The 23,094-nt window shown below is 36.7% G+C and overlaps 1 protein-coding gene across 3 annotated transcripts in view; it reads left to right on the top strand.

The window, feature by feature from the left end:
* LOC125343495 (putative P2Y purinoceptor 10) overlaps positions 1 to 17,617 on the top strand; it is a 39,474-nt gene extending 21,857 nt beyond the window's left edge. For 2 of the 3 annotated variants that reach the window (XM_048335960.1, XM_048335961.1), the window contains exon 2: positions 16,282 to 17,617. In XM_048335960.1, coding sequence (XP_048191917.1) covers positions 16,331 to 17,374 — 1,044 coding nt within the window. In that variant the 5' untranslated portion in view covers positions 16,282 to 16,330 and the 3' untranslated portion in view covers positions 17,375 to 17,617. Of the gene's footprint in view, positions 1 to 12,992; positions 13,048 to 16,281 lie in introns of those variants that run through there. The other variant, XM_048335962.1, reaches the window with a different exon arrangement.
* The last annotated feature ends 5,477 nt before the right edge of the window (positions 17,618 to 23,094 follow it).

Raw genomic sequence — 23,094 nt, 5'->3', positions numbered from 1 at the left:
CCAGAAGTGAAGCTGTGGCTCTCAGTGGTAGAGCACTAGCTTGAGTAGAAGACTTAGGAACAGTACCCAGGCCCTGAGTTCAATGCTTACAACTGACAAAAAAAAATAGTCTCCCCACAAGAAAAATCCCAGGTTCCAATCTAAAATAATTTTTAAAGAAACAAATTGACCATAAATATAAAAGCTTTCCCCTAGACTTTCAAATATACTCCATTTATCCATGTTTATGTTCATACCAGCACCATATTGATTTGATTACTGTAACTTAGTAATGGGGTTTGAAATGTGGAAGTGTGACTCCCCCAGCATCGTTCTTTTATCAAGTCATCTAGTTTGCTATTCTGGAAACTTTGCATTTCAATAGTGATTTCTGGATTACTTAGTCAGTTTCTGCACATAAAGCAGCCAGAGTGTTTACAGATACTGCATTTCACTTGTAGACCAGTTTGGTTAGGCTGCCATTTAAACAATATTGTCATCTTGCAAGCAAAATGTTATTCCATATATCTGGTTTTCTTTCAATTCAACAATATTCAGTTATTTTAAGTATAAAGTTCTTTAAAATATTTGGTTGAATTTGTGCTGTTTTATTATTTATATGCTAATGCATGTACAATTATTATATTCTGGATTATTGTTTGTTGGGGTCAGCTGCACCTTTAAGGGGCCACAGCTGACCTCGGCCTGTCCCTCCCCTTCCTGTCTTTAACAGGAAGAGAAGCCCCTGTCCCTGGGGCTAGCACATGTGGTATGGCGGAGGGGTACCCCAGGGGCCCATCCATAGGGGTCTGGACCTCTGCCAACAAAGGAAGTCTCCTGACATCATTTGAGGGACAGCTCCTTGGGACCAATCATGAGCCCCTCTCTTGTGCCGGCCATTGGGGTATATCTGGGAGGCTCCTCATTTGAATAAATAGAAGCCCTAGAGGTTTTCTCCAGGGGCCCACGCATCCGTGTCGTTCTTGGCGGTTTGGGGGCACCCTGCGACCACACGCCACCGAGGCTACCTGTGGCCATCGCTCCCGCGTGAGCGATAATGGACCACCCAGGAAGGGGCGGACAAGCCCCTTCCCTCCCCAAGGGAGGGGAAGTAGAGAGAGAGAGAGAGCCCATAATTGTTATTGTACAGAAAGGAAATGAGTTTTGATTATTGGTCTTGTGTCTTGAAGACTTGCTGAATTTTCTCATTAATCTAAGGAGATTTTCAATAGGCAGATCAGTAGTTACAATTTTCTATGTGCGAGTGTGTTATTTATAAATACTTTGACTTCTTTCTTATCTAATTGCACTAGCTACAAACTATAATAAAATAGTTAATAGAAGTGTTAAGAATATTTTTTCTTCTTGTCCTTTATCTTAGTAAAGAAGTCTTCAATCACAACCTTTAGGTATAATATTACCTGTAGAGTTTTCAAAGATGTCTTTTTTGTAGTTGAGAAAGTACCCATTTTCATACCTTTAATCATAAAGTGGGTAGTAGGTTTTGTTATTTTGCAGATAGTGAGACAAGTACGTGGATTGTGATTTGTTTTGTCAATATTCTACATTATATTGATGGATGTTCAGATGTTAAAGGAACCTTCAATTGGCATAATTTTTATATGTTGATTAATTCAATTGTTTAGAATTACAGTGAATATTTTGGTTTCTATATTGAACGAGATATTACCCTATCAATTTTTGTTGTTATATCTTTGGATGCTTTTGGTATAAGGTTAATGCTGCCTTGAATGTAGAATGACTTGGAAAACACTCTATCTTATCCTGTCTCTGGAAGAATTTGTGAAAGATTGGTGTCAACTCTTAGTACAACTCCTTAGCATAACTCCTTAGTACAACAACAGTACAACTCCTTATAAAGCTATGTGGACCTAGATGTTTATTGTGGGCGTGTGTTTGTGTGTGTGTACTTGCACTAGAACTTGAACTCAGGACCTTGCACTATCACTTAACCATTTTTCCTCATGGCTAGTGCACTTTCCCTTGAACCACATCACCAGCTCAGTAATTTTCTAATTAATTTTAGGTAAGAGTCTCATGAACTTTTCTGCTTGTGCTGCTGGCTCCAAACTGCGATCTTTTTTTTTTCTTATTTATTGTCAAAGTGATGTACAGAGGGGTTACAGTTTCATATCTTAGGCACTGGATACATTTCTTGTACTGTTTGTTAACTCCTCCCTCACTCCCCTCTCCCCCTCTCCCTTTCCCTCTCTCCCCATGAGTTGTTCAGTTGGTTTACACCAAACAGTTTGCAAGTATTGCTTTTGTAGTCGTTTGTCTTTTTATCCTATGTCTCTCAATTTTGGTATTCCCTTTCACTTTCCTAGTTTTAATACCAGTATATACAGTTTCCAATGTACTCAGATAAGATACAGTGCAAACTGCTATCTTCTAATCTCAGACTTCTGAGTAGCTAGGATTATAAGCAGGAGCCACTGGTACTGAGCTTGTGAGATGTTTTGAATTGTTAACTTCGTGTCTTCTTAATGATAGTCCCATTCAGTTTGTAATGTTTGTAAATTAAGATTCAGTAGTTTGCTTTAGTATATAAATTCATTCCACTAATTTTTAACCTACTATTGTTCATACTATTCTAATAATACTTCTTATTCTATTAGATCAGCAATAGTGCCCTTGCTTCAATCTTGGTTTTAGTAAATTGTGTTTTCTATTTAGTGTGGGTTTGGTCTAGCTAAAGGCTTATCAATTTTGTTTATCGTTACAAATAATCAATTTTGGTTTCAATGAGTTGCTTTATTATTTTTCCATTGTCCTTTTAGTTTACTTATGCTCTAATCTTTATTATTTATTTCCTGACATTTTGTTTTAGCTTGCTTTTCACTTTATAGCTTCCTAAGGCAGACGTTTAGGTCATTGACTTGAGAATTTTGCTTTCTTGTAAAAAAATATATCTTTTAATCTATAAATTTCCTTCTAAGTTTACTTTAGTTTTGTTGAATCAGTCTGATGTGTTATATATTTAATTTCATGGCTGAAAATGTATTTTTATAATTTGTCTTGTGATATTTTTCTTTGATCCATTTTTTCTTTAAAAGTGTGTCTTCAAATTTCCTCAAATTATGGTCAAATACCATATTTTATATGATTTCAGTTTTTCAAATTACATATTCTGATATTATTGTGTGGAATGTTCTATCATCTTATTAAGTTTAGGTGGTTTATAGTACTGTGCAAATTTTGTATATCCTTGCTAAAATTCTGCCAAGATATTCTGCTACCAAGTTGTTTTGGACCAATCATCTTACTGGAGTGCTTTTCCTTTAGCTGAATAGGAATCATAGGCAGTCAAGGAGGAGCTTTTCCAATGTTGGCAATCCTTTTTGAGTGATCAAGTCCTTGGGGCTTACTGGCAGACTCCAGCTTGCAACTCCATACTCTGACAGGTAGATGTGATAGCTCTAGGCATTGAAAGCTATGGATTTGTTTTAGCCACTGGCAGCCCTGGCATATGGCCATATTGTAATCCTAAACTTCACTTGGAAGGGGCAGCAGCTAGGATCTTCAGGTATTCAATGATAAATATTTCTGATCTTGTGCCTAAGGTGTCACAACTCTCAGCTCTTGACTGAAGCTAGGGTAACTGAATCCTTAATCTTCAAGGATTGGCACTTCCATGGAACTCTTCCAGTGACCAAGGATCCAAAGGTATTTCTCATGCTGTCACAGCCTCAGCTTTCTGCCTTTTGTTATCTTCTCTATACTGTCATCATCCCTTCTCATTTCTGTCATCCCTGCTCTTGTCTAGGGCACTCTTTGGAACTCATTAGCTACTGCTGTTAGTATTCTCTTGCTTCTTCACCATCTTCTCTTCATATTGCTACCTCACCCGACTCTATCAGTGATAAAGATAAAAAAGTAGGAAAGAAATTGAACCTAAAATTACAACACCAGCAGAGAGTGTGTCCTGGATAACTCAACAAGTTAGCTGAACAGCCTGTTTATAGCTGCAAAGATAGTGACATGAGTTGTTTTTTTCATCGATCACAGCAAATCTTCATGCTAATGAGGGATTGTGATTGCACCAATCACAGGACTTGAGTTGGGACACCATGGGAACTATTTCCCCCTGTAGCCTTGGTGAAAAAGGCTGTAAGGTCGTCTAAGAGTTTGCAGAGGCTCATCCTTGTTTTCCAAGGCCATATTTTCAGCTATGGTTGAAGTAGTCCTCCACAGCTGCTCAAGTTTCCTCAGAGTGACTGTGATGTCGCCAACATAGCCAACCTGCCATGAGATTAAAACAATTGCCATCTGGGGTTGCTTGGCTGATAGGCTTGCACTTAAGGGACTCAAGGCATCAGAGAAGGGACTAAGAGCTGTCCATCAAGGAATCCAATTTTCCCAGTCCCTAATATTTTAGCGTATTTAAGGGAAAAATAATGATTGAAAGATGAACTTATAATAAAGACTGTCATTAACAATTCTATGCTTCTATCAGTAATAATGATACTGTTCTGTTCATAATATAAATGGAACGACTTGGAAAAATTATATTAATCAAAGTAAGTCAGACCCAAAGAAACATAGTTTTCATGGTTTCCCTCATTTGTTGTGATTAGAACATGCTTGTAAATCTACAAGTATGCACACTAGATGGTAAAAGACAAAAAATACACTTGGACATGGTAAATTATATAGGACACTAGACATTTACACAGTGAGACCAGAGGAGGATAGTCTTAGGAGAGGACACAAAGGCTCAATAGCTATGTGGATATGGCCATATGAAATGATGTGTATTGAAATGAACTCCAGAAATGGAGATGAGGTTTTATGTTATTTTGCTTCTTTTTTTCTTTCTTTTGTTACTGTTTTTGTTTTCTGCACCTTTTGTCTTGTATGTAAGTTTATCTATTTGGGGAAGGGTAAGGAAGGGAGAGCATAGAAATGGTGGAACAAAGAGTGAACAAATGCTGCAGTGATATTCACTAGACACTGTTGAAAATAAACTATACAACTTGTAGGGGGTCAGAGGGAAAAACTGGGACAGAGTGAGGGAAAGGATAACGTTGTCCAAAAATAAATGTGCTCATTACCTGACTTATGAAACTGTAATCCCTTGGTACATCACCTGTACAATAACAATTAAATAAAATAAAAAAGTCATTTAATGGTGCTGTAACATTGCTCAGCACCTCCCCAGTATCTTAGGGGGAAGTGGGACCCTCTAATCTTTCTCAGTTCTGTTATTGAAAGCAGAATATTGAGATTTCCAACTTTTGTTGCCCGTCTATTCCTATTTGTATATATTTGTGTGTGTGCACACACACAAGTCCTGGGGCTTGAACTCCTGAACTGAGTGTTGTCCCTGAGCCTCTTTTGCCAAAGGCTAGCGCTCTACAACTTGGCTTTCCATGGTTTATTAGAGATAAGAGTATCACAGACTTTTCTGCGCAGAGTGGCTTCAACTTGTGATATTCAGACATCAGCCATGTGAGTATCTAGTATTACAGACATGAGCCACTGGCACCTGGTTTTTATTCTACTTTCATTTCTGGTTTTGCTTCATACATTTCAGGCAATTATTTTAGGAACACATATTTTAATAACAAAATTTTTTGATAAATGTGCTCATTTTCTAATTATAATAGTCTGTTTTTAACAGCCATTTTGTCTAAAATCTATTTTGTCGTATTAATTATTATTCTCTGTCTGTCTCTATAGCTCCGTCTGTCTTTCTGTGTCTGTTGGTCCATTTGTCTGTCTCTGCCAGCATAAAGCTATATTACCCAGGTTGGCATAGTACTCCTGGGATCAAATAGTCCTGTTTTAGCCTCCTAAGGAGATAGCACTATAGACACCTGCTAACATATCCAGCAAATTAATAGGTCTCATTAAACCTTTCTTATGTCATTGGGACTTGAGCTCAGGGACTTGTGTATACTAACACAAATTTGACCTCTGAGACATCTTCAGTCCTTTCCCTTTTGTTTACACTTTGCATGGATTATTTTTGTAACTTCATGCTTTAATCTCTATGTCTCTGAGTATACCATTTGTCTATAAGCAATAGACTGTTGAATATCATTGATTATCTTTAACATATTCTTCTAATACCTGCTTTTTATTCCTATAGTTAGTCTGTTTATATTTAATTACAGGTAAGGTTGGATAAGCATTGTTGTATTGATATTTTCTTATTGTAATGTTAGGCATCTTTCTTTCCTTGCCCTCCTTCTTTCCTACCTCTCTCTCTTTGTTTCCATCCTTCCTCTTCTCTCTCTCTGTCCCTCTCTGCCTTTCTCTCTTCCTTTCTTTCTGTCTCTCTCCTTCTCTCTCTCTGTCTCTCATTCTCTTTCTTTTTGTGCCAGAACTTGGGTTTGAACTTATGTCCTGGGTGCTAGTCTTTAGCTTTCTTACTTAAAGCTAGCACTCTACCACTTGAGGCACAGTTCTACTTCCAGCTTTTTGGTGGTTAGTGGGAGACAAGAGTCTCATGGGCTTTCCTGCCACAGCTGGATTCCAACTATGATCCTCAGAATTCAACCTCCTGAGTAGCTGGGATTACAGGCATAAGCCACCAGTTCCTGGCAACATCAGGCATGTCTTCCTAACTTTTTAATTTTTAATTGTTATTATAGAGGTGATGTACAGAGGGGCTACAGTTTCTAAGTCATGTAAAGAGTACATTTCTTTTGGATCAATGCTACTCCTTCTCTCTCTCTCTCTCTCTCTCTCTCTCTCTCTCTCTCTCTCTCTCTCTCTCTCTCTCTGTTTTTTCTCTCATCCCCACCAACAAGTTGTATAGTTCATTTTCTTTTCTTTTTTTTTTTTTTTTGCCAGTCCTGGGCCTTGGACTCAGGGCCTGAGCACTGTCCCTGGCTTCTTCCCGCTCAAGGCTAGCACTCTGCCACTTGAGCCACAGCGCCGCTTCTGGCCGTTTTCTGTATATGTGGTGCTGGGGAATCGAACCTAGGGCCTCGTGTATCTGAGGCAGGCACTCTTGCCACTAGGCCATATCACCAGCCCCGAATAGTTCATTTTCAACATAATGTCCAGTGAGTGCCATTGCTGCATTTGTTTCTCCTTTGTCCCTCCATTAGACATTTCTTTTTATTCGATTTCAACTCATTTGTTTTACTTTTGCTATGCTATTTCAGTTATTTTCAGTAGCTTTTTAAAAATAAATAATGCCTTACCTTACAATAATCTAGTCAGAACCATACCAGTGCAATTTCAGTGAACAAATCTAGAAATAGAAGGAAATGGATGAGGCTGATAAGAATATGAACTAGACAATATAAGTGATAAGGAAAAGAGAGAAGTGGTTAAAGTTTAAAATAAAGCAAGATACAAATAATAGGAATTGACAGTTGTGCATCTGAGTATTAAAAGGTAAAGATGGTGAAAGTGCCACTTAGTGTGAATTGAGTTTATGGCAAAGCAATTATATCAGAACATCCCAACTCACACTTTTTTGTTTCTTTGTTTGTTTGTTTTTTTCTCAAATTTTTATTATCAAACTGATGTACAGAGAGGTTACAGTATCATACGTTGGGCATTGGATACATTTCTTGTACTGTTTGTTGCCTTGTCCCTCATGCCTCCCTCCCTCCCCCCCTTTCCCTCCCACCCCCAGGTGTTCAGTTCACTTACACCAAACAGTTTTGCAAGTATTGCTTTTGTAGTTATTTCTCTTTTTTTACCCTGTGTCTCTCAAATTTGGTATTCCCTTTGAATTTCCTACTTCCAATACCAGTAAACACGGTTTCAAATATACTCAGATAAGATTACAGAGATAGTGTAGGTACAAACATAGGAAGGTGATACAAGAACATCATCAATAATAGAAACTACACATACACATAGGACGTTGAAAGTAGTTACAACTGTGATATATCACTTGTTTCCATAACATGGAGTTCATTTCACTTAGCATCATCTTATGTGTTTCTAAGGGTATAGCTATTGGGCCTTGTGATGCTCTGCTATGGCTTGCCTAAACCTGTACTAATTATTCCCAATAAGGGAGGCCATAGAGTCCATGTTTCTTTGGGTCTGGCTCACTTCACTTAGTATAACTTTTTCCAAGTCCTTCCATTTCCTTACAAATGGAACAATGTCATTCTTTCTGATAGAGGCATAAAATTCCATTGTGTAAATGTACCACATTTTCCTGATCCATTCATCTACGGAGGGGCATCTGGGTTGGTTCCAGCTTCTCGCTATGGCAAATTGTGCTGCGATGAACATTGTTGTGCTGGTGGCATTACTGTGATTTTGTTTGTGGGCTTTTGGATAGATACCCAACAGTGGGGCTGCTGGGTCATAGGGGAGTTCTATATTGAGCCTTCTGAGGAATCTCCATACTGCTTGCCAGAGTGGCTGAACCAGTTTACATTCCCACCAACAATGAAGTAGGGTTCCCTTTTGGCCACATCCCCTCCAACAATTGTTATTATTAGTTTTCTTGATATATGACATTCTTGCTGGGGTGAGATGGAATCTCAATGTTGTTTTGATTTGCATTTCCTTTATGGCCAGTGATGTAGAGCATTTTTTCATATGTCTATTGGCCATTCTCATTTCCTCATCAGAGAAGTTTCTTTGTAAGTCTTTAGCCCACTTGATCAACGGCCTTTCTCTATGCTAACAACCCGAAGACCGAGGCTGAAATCAGGAAAGCAACTCCTTTTGCAATAGCCCCCAAAAACATAAAATACCTAGGAATAACCTTAACCAAAGAAGTGAAAGACCTCTTTGAAGAGAACTTTAAAAGCTTGAAAAATGAAATTAAGTCAGAACTAAGAAAATGGAAAAACCTCCCATGCTCCTGGATTGGGAGGATTAATATAATCAAAATGGCAATATTGCCAAAGGCTATCTACAAATTCAATGCAATACCCATTAATATCCCAACACCTTTCTTTAATGAAATAGAGGAAGCAATCCAGAAATTCATATGGAACAATAAAAGACCTAGAATAGCAAAAACACTCCTAAGCAGAAAGAACAGTGCTGGAGGAATTACAATACCCAACTTCAAGCTGTATTATAAAGCTATAGTAATAAAAACAGCTTGGTATTGGCACCAGAACAGGCCTGAAGACCAATGGAACAGAATTGAAGACCCAGAATTAAACCCACAGAACTATGCCTACTTAATCTTTGATAAAGGAGCTAAAACAATAGTATGGAAGAAAGATAGCCTCTTTAACAAGTGGTGCTGGCAAAACTGGCTCAACACATGCAACAAACTAAAACTAGATCCTTATATATCACCCTGCACCAAAATCAATTCCAAATGGATTAAAGACCTTGAAATCAAAACAGGCACCCTGAAGACACTAAAGGAAGGAGTAGGAGAAACACTTGGGCTCCTTGGCACAGGACAGAACTTCCTTAACAAAGACCCTGAAAGGCTACAAATCAAAGAACGGTTGGACAAATGGGACTGCATCAAACTCCAGAGCTTCTGCACGGCAAAGGACATAGCTCTCAAGATAAACAGAAAGCCCACAGACTGGGAGAAGATCTTTACCGGACATTCAACAGACAAAGGCCTCATCTCTAAAATATATGCAGAACTAAAAAAATTACTTTCTTCCAAAACAAAACTGCAAAGAACCAACTCACACTTTTAAAGGCCTGTGTGATATTATAGAGACAATAAGAGAATATACTTGTCAGGGAGTGATAACTCCAGTTCAGTGTCCTAATCACAATAACTACTAATGTAGTAGGAAGAATCATTGGCTTCTAATCCCCGTTCCATCATTTACTAGAAGTTTAATCTTGGGCAACATTTAGACCATTTTCCACTTATTTAAATGAGCACTTAGAGGAGCATCACAAAGATTAAACATGTGGCATAGTGGAAGGCTCAGTAAATTTGATTGCCATTAAATACTGAATCCAATTCGGCATGTTTACATACTTCAAAAATCAAAAGAAAATTGAGGTTAATAAAGACTAGAGAAGCCAGGAGTAGCTTCTGATGTACATGAAACCATCAGGACTTCGGAATGTATTTATATTTGATATTCCTTCACAAGTCAGAAGGAGAATTATACAAAGCAAGGTGGAATAATAGCAATCTTTGTTATGATGTTAGTACACACACATTGAATGAATTATCTTAACTCTCTGTACACAATAATAATACACACTGTAGTTGAAAAAATGTGGATCAAATAAATTCAGAAAAATATGTTGTAAGAGGAAGAACATATATTCAAACTCAGGTCTGTCTAGGGCCTTTATTTGGAACTACTTTAGTGTATTGACTATGAAAACGAAAAATAAATAAATCCAGAAAACGGAATTAAAACATACTGGTCTCAGATAAAAAAGAAGTTTAAATAGGTGGTTATGGGAGAAAGTTTATAAGTTTCTCCAATTTCTAGGGGAAAATAAAATCAGAAATATGTTTTCCCTTTAAAAATGAAAATCACTCATAAATTAAAGTGCTTACCAGCTGGATTTTGAAACCTTATGAAAACTTTCAAGACTAAAGCACTCTTTTGCTTTGATTGAACTCACTGCTCTCATGTTTCTGACACTCAAGAAGTAGGATTGTTGATACAACATAATAGTTTTCTCATACCTGAGTTATCTTAAAGTTCTCTTGAATTTTCAAGCATCTTTATTTCAGTGCAAAAGCCACAAAACAGTGACTATTTGGATATTAATAATAACTTTTAAATTTAATTAGTTGGCTAAGAATAAATTCATTAGGCTTTCCTCAAATATTCATTGTGGTAGAAAGAATAGCTCTTTAAAGCTTAACTTCTCAGGCATTAAGACCACTGCTATATTTTTCCAACTGCAGAAGTTCTCAGTACTTAAATACAGAATTTCAGTGCTGTGTTTTCTAAAATCAAAACACAATGGAATATTTTTGTCATCGTTCCTGTTCTGTTTTACAAAGGCATTTTTCACATGGAGAAATAACTGAATTAAAGGTAAATAGGCCAAATTATCCTACACAATGATGAAAATTAAGCCACAATTTTGTATGCCATCAATATACACAGTGTCATTTGCCATTAACAAACACAACTGAGTCAAAATTCACTTAATCATATTTCTTCCACTAGCTAGATGAAATTTTACATATTTGAAACACAAATACATATGACCCTGTGATGTTATATAAAAGAATATCCTTTGGAATTTTGTATAGGGTGTTTTCTTGGGGGATAATATGGCATTACCCATCAACAACCTAGCAATTCTTAGAAGTTATTTATGAAAGAGTTGTTCAAATAATCAAACCTGGGTTTGGAAAAATGTTACCAATTTTTATGAATGATTCTAATAGGAAAAGAAAGAAAATTTACCACAAGTTTCATTAGTTAAATAAATTATACTATGCAATTTTAACATGCATTAAAATTATTAATTAGATGCAATTGACATGGGAGGATATATTACCATGATACTGATGATTGAAGGATTAGATGTATTTTAGAAAGCTGTGTGCATACAAGTCAAATGCAGTTAAACAAAGAGCCACATATGCATTCATTTATCAGTGTCCATGTGTAGAAAATTTGTTTGGAAAAGAGGCACGAAAATGTCAGCAACAAAACTTCTGGTTTTATATAAAACCAGACCACATGGAATCTGATTGAAATATATTTTACATTAATAAAATTTGCCTTGTTTATGTTTACTTCTGTTTTCCAATGTGAAATTCTAGTCGTTGTGTGAAGAAATAATAAAAAATTTAAAACAATATCATGTAAATTTTTAAGGCAGTTTCTTAAACAATCTTACCATTAGGGACTAGAAAAATTCATTTTAAAATACAGTATTTGTCTTAGAAAATTTAGAAGGAACTAATCCCTCTTGCTGAAATAGTTCACTGTCAAGGTTAGTGGTCTAAATACTGGCATTGGTTCATTTCAGAACATTTGTTTTATTATTAGATAATTGCATAAATATGGTTTTCATCGTAGAAGTTCCTGGAAAAGTAGAAATTTCTCTGTAGTGGGAGGCAAGAGATCCTGGTTCAGCTGTTGCCACTAATTTTCCGTGTGAATTTGGAAACTTTACTCTCCTTTTTTTCTGGCCTTGGTTTCCTCATAAATAACTGAACCAGAGTTTGATGACCTTTAAGAGCTCGAATATTTGGGGAAGCCAAGCAGTCTTTAGAGAACTATATGAGAAAATAGGCTAAGAAAAAGAAATTAAGCCCAACGTCTCTAAAATATTCTTTAGAGGCTTCTAATTTTCAACCCTCATGGATCCTTACTGGTATTTCTCTCCCTTAATTTTTAATGATATTTTAAAAATAATTCCATTAAATATCAAGGTATTTGAATGTTGTATGATTCTGACACCTGCTGGTCACATCAAATATCACAGCTAATTTTGAATTCCCCTGACATTTTTTTTCTATCGCTTCCTTTATTCTAACGGAAACTATTTTTTCTATCCCAGATTCATTTGTTTATCATACAACTAGTTAACCAACAAACACTGAGTGGACTCTTGATGTATTCAAGACACTTTACTAGACCTTGATTTTGGATGAAAAGAAGATGTAAAAGAATGTGTCTTGGATATGTAGGAGGTTGCTATATATTTAGGTGAACAAATTAGTTTCCCTGGAAAGGAATGTAATCACATCATGCTGGATGTGTTAAGTGCACTTCTCTGAAGAAAATGTATGGACTATGAATACTCTGAGGCCAGAGAAGTGATTTGTGTTTTGCCAAAGTCAGAAAAAGCTTTATGGAGGAAGTAAGCCTTGCCTTTTTAGGAGGGAGGAGGAGGGGACTCTGTTTTCCCATGTGTGAAATAGCCATAGTATCTTATTGTTGCCTAAGATTGCTGTTGGAGATGGTTAGACAGAGATATACAAAGTACTTAGCATTATACCTGCCAATAATAGATATTTAGTGATTGTTAATCAGTTTATAACAAAACCAGAAGTGATCTTGAGTATTAACACTTCCTTAACATTATCTCAATAACTGGTTTTGGTTCTTTCATGTGTGTCTTTTAAATTTTTAGACTGAATATACAGAATATAGTAGCCATTATTTCAGCTAGTCTAATGGATACATAAACCATAAAAAGGTGATCGACGTTTCCTAGACTAATTGACCAAATTGGCAACAATCAACTCAGTGAAGAAATAAATCACTGAAAAGTAGTTGTCTGTATAACTTGGTTGCTTGATTGAAGTGAAATGTCTGTTCAGTAAGTAATCTCTCTGAGAATTTCATGTAGTTACTGCAAAGGCATCAAATAGGGTGCTTGACATTCTGGGATGCATGTAGGTTCACTGTATTTTTACCAGTTTTTAATTGGCTGGATTTAAAGTTGGGTAGACATTGTCTTAGACCTTATTTTGGTTTTCAAACTCATATTTCAAGAGTTGTCACAAAATATGCATTAATTTTTGTACTTAAGTACTAGGTAGTAAACAGTAATACTGCCTTATTTTCCCTCTCATTCTGGAAAATGCTCAACAAACTAACTGGTTTTGCAAGCAATAAAAAGTAACAAAATATTAAAATATAATTTATCCCTTTGTTTCTGTACTCAGAAGTATAAATCACATTTCTTAAAATATCAAACATTTGGTAGTTGAACTTTCATCTTTAGGGGTAAAATAATTTGTACTTTAGTGGCATTGGGCCAAAGACAATAATGTTGTCAAATTAAACAAAACCAAGAAGAAGGACCATAACATATTAGGAATGAGTTTTTAACCAGATAAGGAAGATTTAAGAGAAGACATGATTGTTATCTTCAGATGTTTGAAGAAATTTCATGTACAACAAGGATTAGAATATTTCATTTGCCATTGATAAGAATAACTAGAATGAAGCAGCAGGGGAGCATATTTTTAACTCACCAGAGGAAAAATATTCTCAAAATTCTAATAATTACACTTGTAATTGTTCACACTGATAGCATTTTCATGGACTTGTTCTGTGAGTTGAAGTGGAGATAGCTCCTTTTTGCTTCATCAATGATAAGTTATTTTCTAGTCTTTCACATATTCTGGTAATTGCTCCAGGTGGTCACAAGGATAGTCCCAAGGACTGTGGAATTGCCATAATAACGTTAATAAACACAGAACTTTAGTCAAAGTAGCATTAGAAAAGTGCAATATCATCAGGGCTGATTTTGCCTTTGTGGAAGTTTTCAGAAAGGCAAAAGTTATCTGAATTGCACTTTTTTCAAACCGTGTTTCCGAGGCCTCCTTTTTTAAAAAAAAATTTTTTTTTATTATCAAACTGATGTACAGAGAGGTTACAGTTTCATACGTTAGGCAATGGACACATTTCTTGTACTGTTTGTTACCTTGTCCCTCATATCCCCCTCCCTCCTCCCCCTTTCCCTCCCACCCCTGGAGGTGTTCAGTTCACTTGCACCAGTTTTGCAAGTATTGCTTTCGTAGTTGTTTGTCTTTTTTTTTACCCTGTGTCTCTCAAATTTCGTATTCCCTTTCAATTTCCTGCATCCAATACCAGTATACACGGTTTCCAATATACTCAGATAAGATTACAGAGATAGTGTAGGTACAACCACAGGAAGGTGATACAAGAACATCATCAATAATAGAAGCTACAGATACACATGGGACGTTGAAAGTAGTTACAACTGTGATATAACAATTGTTTCCATAACACGGAGTTCATTTCACTTAGCATCATCTTATGTGTTCATAAGGGTATAGCTATTGGGCCTTGTGATGCTCTGCTATGACTTGCCTAAAACTGTACTAATTATTCCCAATAAGGGAGACCATAGAGTCCATGTTTCTTTGGGTCTGGCTACTTCACTTAGTATAACTTTTTCCACGTCCTTCCATTTCCTTACAAATGGGACAATGTCATTCTTTCTGATAGAGCCATAAAATTCCATTGTGTATAGGAATTCTAGTACTATGTTGAAGAGAAGGAGAGAGAGTGGACATCCCTGTTTTGTTCCTGATTTTAAAGGGAATGGCTTTAGTTTTACACCATTTAGAGTTATGCTTGCTGTTGGTTTGTCATAGACTGCCTTGATTATATTCAGGAATGTTCCCTGGAATCCCAGTTTTTCCAGGGATTTTAGCATAAATGGGTGCTGGATTTTATCAAACGCTTTTTCCGCGTCCAGAGATAAAACCATGTGGTTCTTTACCCTCCTCCGGTTGATGTGGTGGATTATATTAATTGACTTGCGTATATTAAACCAACTTTGCATCCCTGGGATGAATCCAGTTTGATCATGGTGTATGGTTTTTTTGATGACCTGTTGAAGTCGATTGGCTAGAATTTTGTTGAGAATTTTTGTGTCTATGTTCATCAGGGAGATCGGTCTGTAGTCCTCTTTCCGTGATGAGTCTCTGTTTGGTTTTGGGATGAGGTTTATACTGGCTTCATAGAATGAGTCTGGTAGTGAACGTTCTCTTTCAATTTCATTGAAGAGTTTGAGAAATATTGGTGTGAGTTCTGTTTTGAAGATCCCGAGGCCTCCTTGTCTAGACCCTATTCCATGTGTCATTGATGAAAGCCCAGACTTCATCAGCTATTCAACCATCTATAAGTACCAACTGAAAACAGATTTCTAAGTTTTCTTTTAACTAAGGATAATTATACATGTCCCAGTAAATCTCAAACCTTGGAATAATCATTGGACACACTGTACAATGGAAACATGGAATCTCAGAGTGATGGAATGTGTGGAGGGAGCTTATTTTCCATTGAGATCTTGCCTGTTTGTTAGTTCTATAGGTCTGATTAATTGCTTTTAAAAGGACAATAAATAAATTAATTAAAAATACCTAAGTAAAGTCTGTCAAAATACTATGTAAAGCAGTGATAAAATAATAGAAGGGGGCTGGGGATATGGCCTAGTGGCAAGATTGCCTGCCTCCTATACATGAGGCCCTGTGTTCGATTCCCCAGCACCACATATGCAGAAAATGGCCAGAAGGGGTGCTGTGGCTCAAGTGGCAGAGTGCTAGCCTTGAGCAAAAAGAAGCCAGGGACAGTGCTCAGGCCCTGAATCCAAGCCCCAGGACTGGCCAAAAAAAAAAAAAAAAAATAGAAGATGCATGTTTTCTCTCAAAAAAAGAGGAAAATTTAATTGAAGTGGTTGCCAACAGGTCAGTCTTGTTGATTCTTGAAAATATTGCCTTTGTTATTATTATTGCTTTGGAAATCGATACACTATTTTTCATTTTACACAATTAAGAGTCTGGAATATACGAAAATGCACAATTGAATACTTCTATTTATTTATATGTGCAAACATGGATTTGCTGTATATATGAACATGCTCTTGATGGTGTTTTTCTTCTATTTTCTGCAGAAACCGTCACTCTCATGCTTTTCCTAAGGAAGAAACATAAACGCTCAAGATGGGAAGTAACAGTACACACAGTACGAGGGCCAAGTGCACCGATTTGCACATGTCATTTCAGTACTCCCTCTATGCGACCACCTACATTATCATCTTCATCCCTGGTCTTCTGGCCAACAGTGCAGCCTTGTGGGTTCTCTGCCGCTTCATCAGCAAGAGAAACAAAGCCATCATTTTCATGATCAACCTCTCTGTGGCTGACCTTGCTCACGTGCTGTCTTTACCCCTCCGGATCTACTATTACATCAGCCACCACTGGCCTTTCCAGAGGGCCCTGTGCCTGCTGTGCTTCTATTTGAAGTATCTCAACATGTATGCCAGCATTTGCTTCCTGACATGCATTAGCCTTCAGAGGTGCCTCTTTCTCCTCAAGCCATTCAGGGCCAGGAACTGGAAGCGTAGGTATGATGTGGGCATCAGTGCTGCCATCTGGGTCGTCGTGGGGACTGCCTGTTTGCCACTTCCCATTTTGAGAGGCGCTGGGTTAGGCGACCACAGTGAATCCTGCTTTGCTGATTTAGGTCTTTACCATATTAACTTGGCTTCCTCCATTGGCATGGTAACTGCTGCTGAACTTGGAGGGTTTGTGTTGCCTGTTGCAATCATTACTTATTGTACATGGAAAACAAGAAAATCTTTGCAAGAATCCCAAGTTCCACCTCAGAATACCAAAGAGAGGAAAAAGGCTTTGAGAATGGTCCTGATGTGTGCAGTGGTGTTTGTTGTATGTTTTACTCCTTACCATCTCAACTTCCCATTCTTTATGATGGCGAAGCAATATGTCTTCTCAAACTGTTCCTTTATCAAGAGCACCCTGGGTTTCCACATCATTTCACTGTGTCTCGCAAATCTGAATTGTTGTCTTGATCCGGTTATATATTATTTTATGACCTCAGAATTTCGTGATCAATTTTCAGAACACGGTGGCTTGGTTCTTCAGTCGTGTGTGAGATGTAAGGACAGAGCTTTGGAAATTCGTCAGAGAAAGGAGGATCTTCAATCAATCTCTCTTGACTGTTTGGATGACTCCAATACAATGTAATCACATAATTAGCAAGAAAAATCTTTATGCTCTATCAGTGTAGTTATATCATTCTTAAGATTTTTCTTGAAAATGATGTTGCTAGAGTGTGTTAAGGAAACATGACCCACTCTCCACACCATCAAAATGATCCTTTGAAGGAATTACCGATGCCGATATCATGTCTAAATGGAAATACATTTTTCTATAGACTTAGTGACCAAATTTATTTCATACTTACTGGGATGAGCAACATCCCACTTCTATCCACTTCTAAGAGAATATCCACTTCTAAGAGAAGTGGAATATCAGGTGAAAACCAAGTGACATGAGTTATACAAACACTGAAAAATATATGTTAGAAAGATATAACCCTAATTATATTCAGGAAATATATGCTATTTGGGCTAATTCAATTAAAATGGAAAGTCCATTTGAGACAAATATAAATTGTGGGAATTAATATCCTTATAACTTGAAATATTTGAGCTTTCCTTTTTCTTCTCTGTAGGAACAATTCAAATGGACCTTAAATATTTCCAAAATACCATGGCACTCACCCACAACATGTAAACCTTATGTATACAATAAAAATGTGTTCTAACATGCTTTATAAAAGAGAATCAGAGCTTAAAATAAATCCTCTTTGGATGCCTTTGAGTTATGTGTGAAGTGTGCATGCTTTCATATACTGGCACTAATTGAGAAAATGTTTTGTTAAATTTGTTCATCATAATTAACTGCTCTCTGCCTAGCGGATTGCTTCATATACACAACATCAGACATAACTTGGTACATTAAAATCCATGACTTAGCCAGGTACTGGTGGCTCACACCTGTAATCCTAGCTATGCAGTAATTTGAGAACTGAGAATGGTGGTCCAAGGCAGCCACACAGGAAAGTGTATGAGACTTTTATCTCCAATTAACCACAAATAAGCTGGAAGTGGAGTGTGGCAAAATCCTAGCCTTGAGAAAATTTAGCCTCAGTGACAGCACCCAGGGCCTGAGTTCAAGCCCCAGGACACACACACACACACACACACACACACACACACACACACACACACACATCAATGAGTTAATGAAGAACAGACACAAATAGTTTTCTAGTAGCAAAAGTCCAATCAGACCTTATTTTCCACCAGGAAAGATATGTTGATGAATCGAATCCTATTGTAAGTATAGAGGAAACTTACGGTTTAAAAAAGTGTCTATGGTTAAGTCATTTTGTAATACAAGTCTGTTCCCCTAGAATTTTTGAAACTGAAAATCATATGTTGGGTTTCATTAAAATTCCAATTTAAAAAGCTGTGATGGTTTTTAAATTTATAAAGACATACTGTGTAGCATTTATAGGGTTAGAAGTTCAGTAAATACTCTGTGTGATTTTCATAATTATGAAATCTAGTGCAAGCAAAAACACATAATATTTACCACTTAGGGGGCATGGTATATGATAAAAGCACTAATGTAGACACAGAAGATCACAAGCCTAATTTTAGGTGTGCCAAGGAAAGTTGTGCAATTTAGAATAAGTTATTTCTCTCTGGGCTTTAGAATTATTTTATGAGGATTGGACTAGATGGATAAATAAGAAATATATGTTTTAGAATGTGTTTTCTATCATAAAAGTACTTTACAAATGTATACTCTTGTTCTTAGTACTGGTATTATTGTTATTTTTTAAGAAAGTTATCAGTTAATGTATTCTTCATAAGCAACAAGGGTCATCATTATAAACATCACAGTAGAGTATACATTGCTTCTCTCAGGGCTATTGAAACCCGTTTGTACTTACATTAAAATGACCTCACTGAATTTTATTTCCCTTTGACTGGGTATAGTACTATATGTTTAGCTTTTCAAGGTATCAATTCTCAGTTCTTGACACTGCTCTTAGATCTGTATTAAGTAGGCTATCATTTTGATTTGTTCTTCCTCATTTTCTGTGGCTTTCAAAACACATGAATCAGACAAGTTAAGAAAGAGTTCTGACTCAAAAATATGAGTAAAAGCTGCTTATTTTATTTTATTTGGATAGGATGTCTGCTGGAAAAGAAAAATCTCCTATGGAACAAAGTGTATGAGTTGAAGTTTATGGATATTATGACATCTATTTTGGCAATTGAGGACTGCTTTGCTTCCTTCTTGGCTCTGTCAGCTGTGTTTAGATAGGTGAGGTTGCCAGATATTTGAGCCCCAGAGCACTGAGATATCATTAGCTGTTTTTGACACCTAGAATTTCATCAAATGTAAACATTGCCGTATATATGTGTGTACAATTAACTTTTCAAAAATAGTTACTTGTTACATCAAGAAGTAGTATATTTAAAAATATTTTGGTGCTCTTACTGAGGTAATTTTATATTTGCCACAATGCTCTTAAGAAAATGTGTTCACTTTGACCATTGCTTCCTTCCTCTTTAGGAGTACTTTGCAAAAATTCCCCTATGCATTTAAAGTTCTTTTTGAGAAACACTAATTCATTTTTTGAAATTGGCCTGTTGTTATCATGAATAATGAACATTATCCATTAGGCTTAGAGAAGCAACAAAAAAGACTGGCTTTCAGAATTTCTTGAAGTAATCAGAATTCTCCAGAAGCCTGTAATTTAATCTTACTTACTTACTTAGGATTTACAAGGTCACCTTGATCAAGTATTTCTAAAGCTAAATATACAGCACCGTTTCTCTATACTTTGCTCTCAAAAACGCAAGTGAGAAGGAATTTTAAAAATAGTATTATTGCTTCTACAGATGTGACTGATTGATACTAAGTGCAGTTGGGTTCTTTTTCCATCTGTACCCCCTTTTTAATCTGTGTAATCTTTTACATCTTTCATTCTGAAGCTGTTTTTCGTTGATCTTCAATGTGCTGGTAATAGCTCACCTTTCTGCTTCACAAGATATGTTAAACTCCAGCAAGAAATATAGAGAATTTCTTTAAACTTATGTAATCATAAAGACATAGGGTTGGGTTAAAAATGAAGTCAGAGCGGTAGGCACCAGTGGCTCACCCTTGTAATCCTAGCTCCTCAGGAAGCTGAGATCCGAGGTTGGCGGTTTGAAGTGAGCCTGGGCAGGAAAGTCTGTGAGATTCTTATCTCCAGTAAACTACTCAGAAAAAGCCGGAAGTGGTGCTGTGGCTCAAGTGGTAGAGTGCTAGCCTTGAACACAAAGAGGCTCAAGGACAGTGCCCAGGCCCTGAGGTCAAGCCCCAGGACCAGAGAAACAAAAAAGAATAAAAGAAAGAAGGAACGAAAGGAAGGAAGGAGGGAAGGAAGGAGGGAAGGAAGGAGGGAGGGAAGAAAAAGAAAAAAATCAGGGAAGGTGGACTGAGTGCCATTCTGAACTTCTAACAACACAGAGGATGTTAGTGAATATTCTGACAACCTATTAACATCATAGAAAACATAAGGGTTTGAAGCTTGCAGTGCCCAAGGTCAGAACAGCACTGATTGATGCCATTTAATGGTAACGGAGAGAACCCTTTATTGAGGAACCTATCGTAAGATACTTGGCTTCAGTCCTCCAGAAGAGAGAGCTGTGATACAGGTCAAAGGTCTCTGACAAAAATCAAATATCAGAGCTTGATCATAGCTTTACAAAAACAACTGATAGCCAATAATGTATAGTCATTGTCCTCTGTAGATAAACTGTGCATATGGCAAGCAAGTTCTTCAGAATTTTGGGAAGAAATAGATTTGAGACAAATTTAGAGGAAAGAGGAGTGATAAAGGAAAGAATAGTTTACTAAGTAATATTGTTTGAACAAGGGTACACTTGTTGAGAGGCCTTTCAAGTATTAAATAGTTAAATTACTATAGTTCTTAAAGTTCCCAGCCTGTTTACATGTATTGAATAATCAAATATACACCAATATGAAATGTGTAAAACCTCAGTCTTTTGAAAATAATTGACCATGATTTTTACGTCTTCCTTTTCTCAGACTTTTTCCCTATCATACATAGCTTTACTTTTTTGCCTATCTAGACTTATATATCATTAAAGACTAAGCTTAACTTCTACTTTTCTATGAAAATACATCATATTTATTTTGTTCTTTGTCAGATTAAATTTGAACCTAATTTTTACAGGTAAGACATTGGTAGTTTCTTTCTAGTACTATATACATTAAGGCATTCAGATTTCTCCATTTTTATGGCCTGAAAATACAATTTAGTTCTCTTGGCATCATGTAAATGGAAGAAGCTCAACAAATGACTTTTGAATGTTTTAAAAGAAGCTCTATAGGTTTTGCTTTCGGAGCCAAAACACTAATGAAATGAGTTGACAATAAAAATATCAAAACTGTACATACTGATTCCCTTTCTCTTTAATGGACCATGGCAATCACTAGGAGCTAGGAGCCTGAAAAGGCATAATTAAAATGAATATGTACCATTAGAGTCACTATTTCTTCTAGTTTAGTTGAATTTGCTGAATTTAATTAAGACCAAAGTCTGTTTGGCTTTCATTAACAATATTACATTAGACTATGATATTTGTAATTTTATAAAATATATTTCTAAGTTATGCTTTAAAATTTGTCTGGAAAGTTATATCATTTTTTATTTGTTTTTGTGATTGTTATTGTCAACAAAGGGTTATCTATGACTTCTTGTCTCACTAGGGAAGTGGAGGTACGAAAAGATGGATGAACAATAAAAACAATATCTTATAAGAGCAATCACTTTTTCCAGCTTTCATGTATCTTCCCAGTTTTTTCTTTTTCTTTCTAGTGAATTCAATAAAGTACTGATTAAAGGAGATCTGTGTGAATTCCATCAAAGTTGTTTCCAACACCACTTTCACACATTTCCTCTTAGAGATGGAGTCAGCTCTTCTTGCATTCACTCCAGTAAGACTTCTTGCTTGCCATTCTGATGTCACTCTGTCTCTTTTGGCTCATTTCTTCCCTGTGGCTGGTAGTGGCTGCATGGTTCGATTCTCATTAAAGTTCAATTGTTTTCATTTTACCTGGAGATAAACAAGAAAATTACTCTCCTGATCACATTTTATTTATGTATTATTTTGCCAGTCTTGGGGCTTGAACTCAGGGTCTGAGCACTGTCCTTTGTTCCTTTTTGTTCAAATCTAGCACTCTACCATTTGAGCCATGGCACAACTTCTGGCTTTTCCTGTTTATGTGGTGCTGAGGAATTGAACCCAGGGCTTCATGTATACAAGGCAAGCACTTTACCACTAGGCCATATTTCCAGCCCCCTGATCACATTTTAGATCCCCAACATTTGTGAAACTGGTAGTAGAAGAGCAATTATGGGGCTGGGAATGTGGCTTAGTGGTAGAGTGCTGGCCTCGCATACATGAAGCCCTGGGTTCAATTCTTTAGCACCACAGATACAGAAAAAGCCGGAAGTGGCGCCATGGCTCAAGTGGTAGAGTGCTAGCCTTGAGCAAAAAGAAGCCAGGGACAGGGCTCAGGCCCTCAGTTCAAGCTCCACGACTGGAAAAAAAAAAAGAATAGAAAAGCAATTATGGAAGGGAGTGGAAGACCACAAAAGGACCAAATATAGATGAGTACCAGGATAAGAGTTGGCATACAGGATAAGAATGAATTTGTTATTGGTATGTTACCTTATAGGTTGATTGCCTCTTCTCCTTAAATTGTACTTAGTATAATCTTCCACTTTCTTTCCTCAGCTCAACTCCGTTGACCTCCACTGAAAATGGCAGGAAAACAGAGTCCTGGGTATGGTGTTTAGTGTAACAGAATAC

This window comes from Perognathus longimembris, chromosome 28 (genome assembly GCF_023159225.1).
Source record: "Perognathus longimembris pacificus isolate PPM17 chromosome 28, ASM2315922v1, whole genome shotgun sequence".
NCBI classification, from domain to species: domain Eukaryota; kingdom Metazoa; phylum Chordata; class Mammalia; order Rodentia; family Heteromyidae; genus Perognathus; species Perognathus longimembris.
Note: the sequence above shows the minus strand (reverse complement) of the source record. Positions and strands in the feature narration are given on the sequence as shown.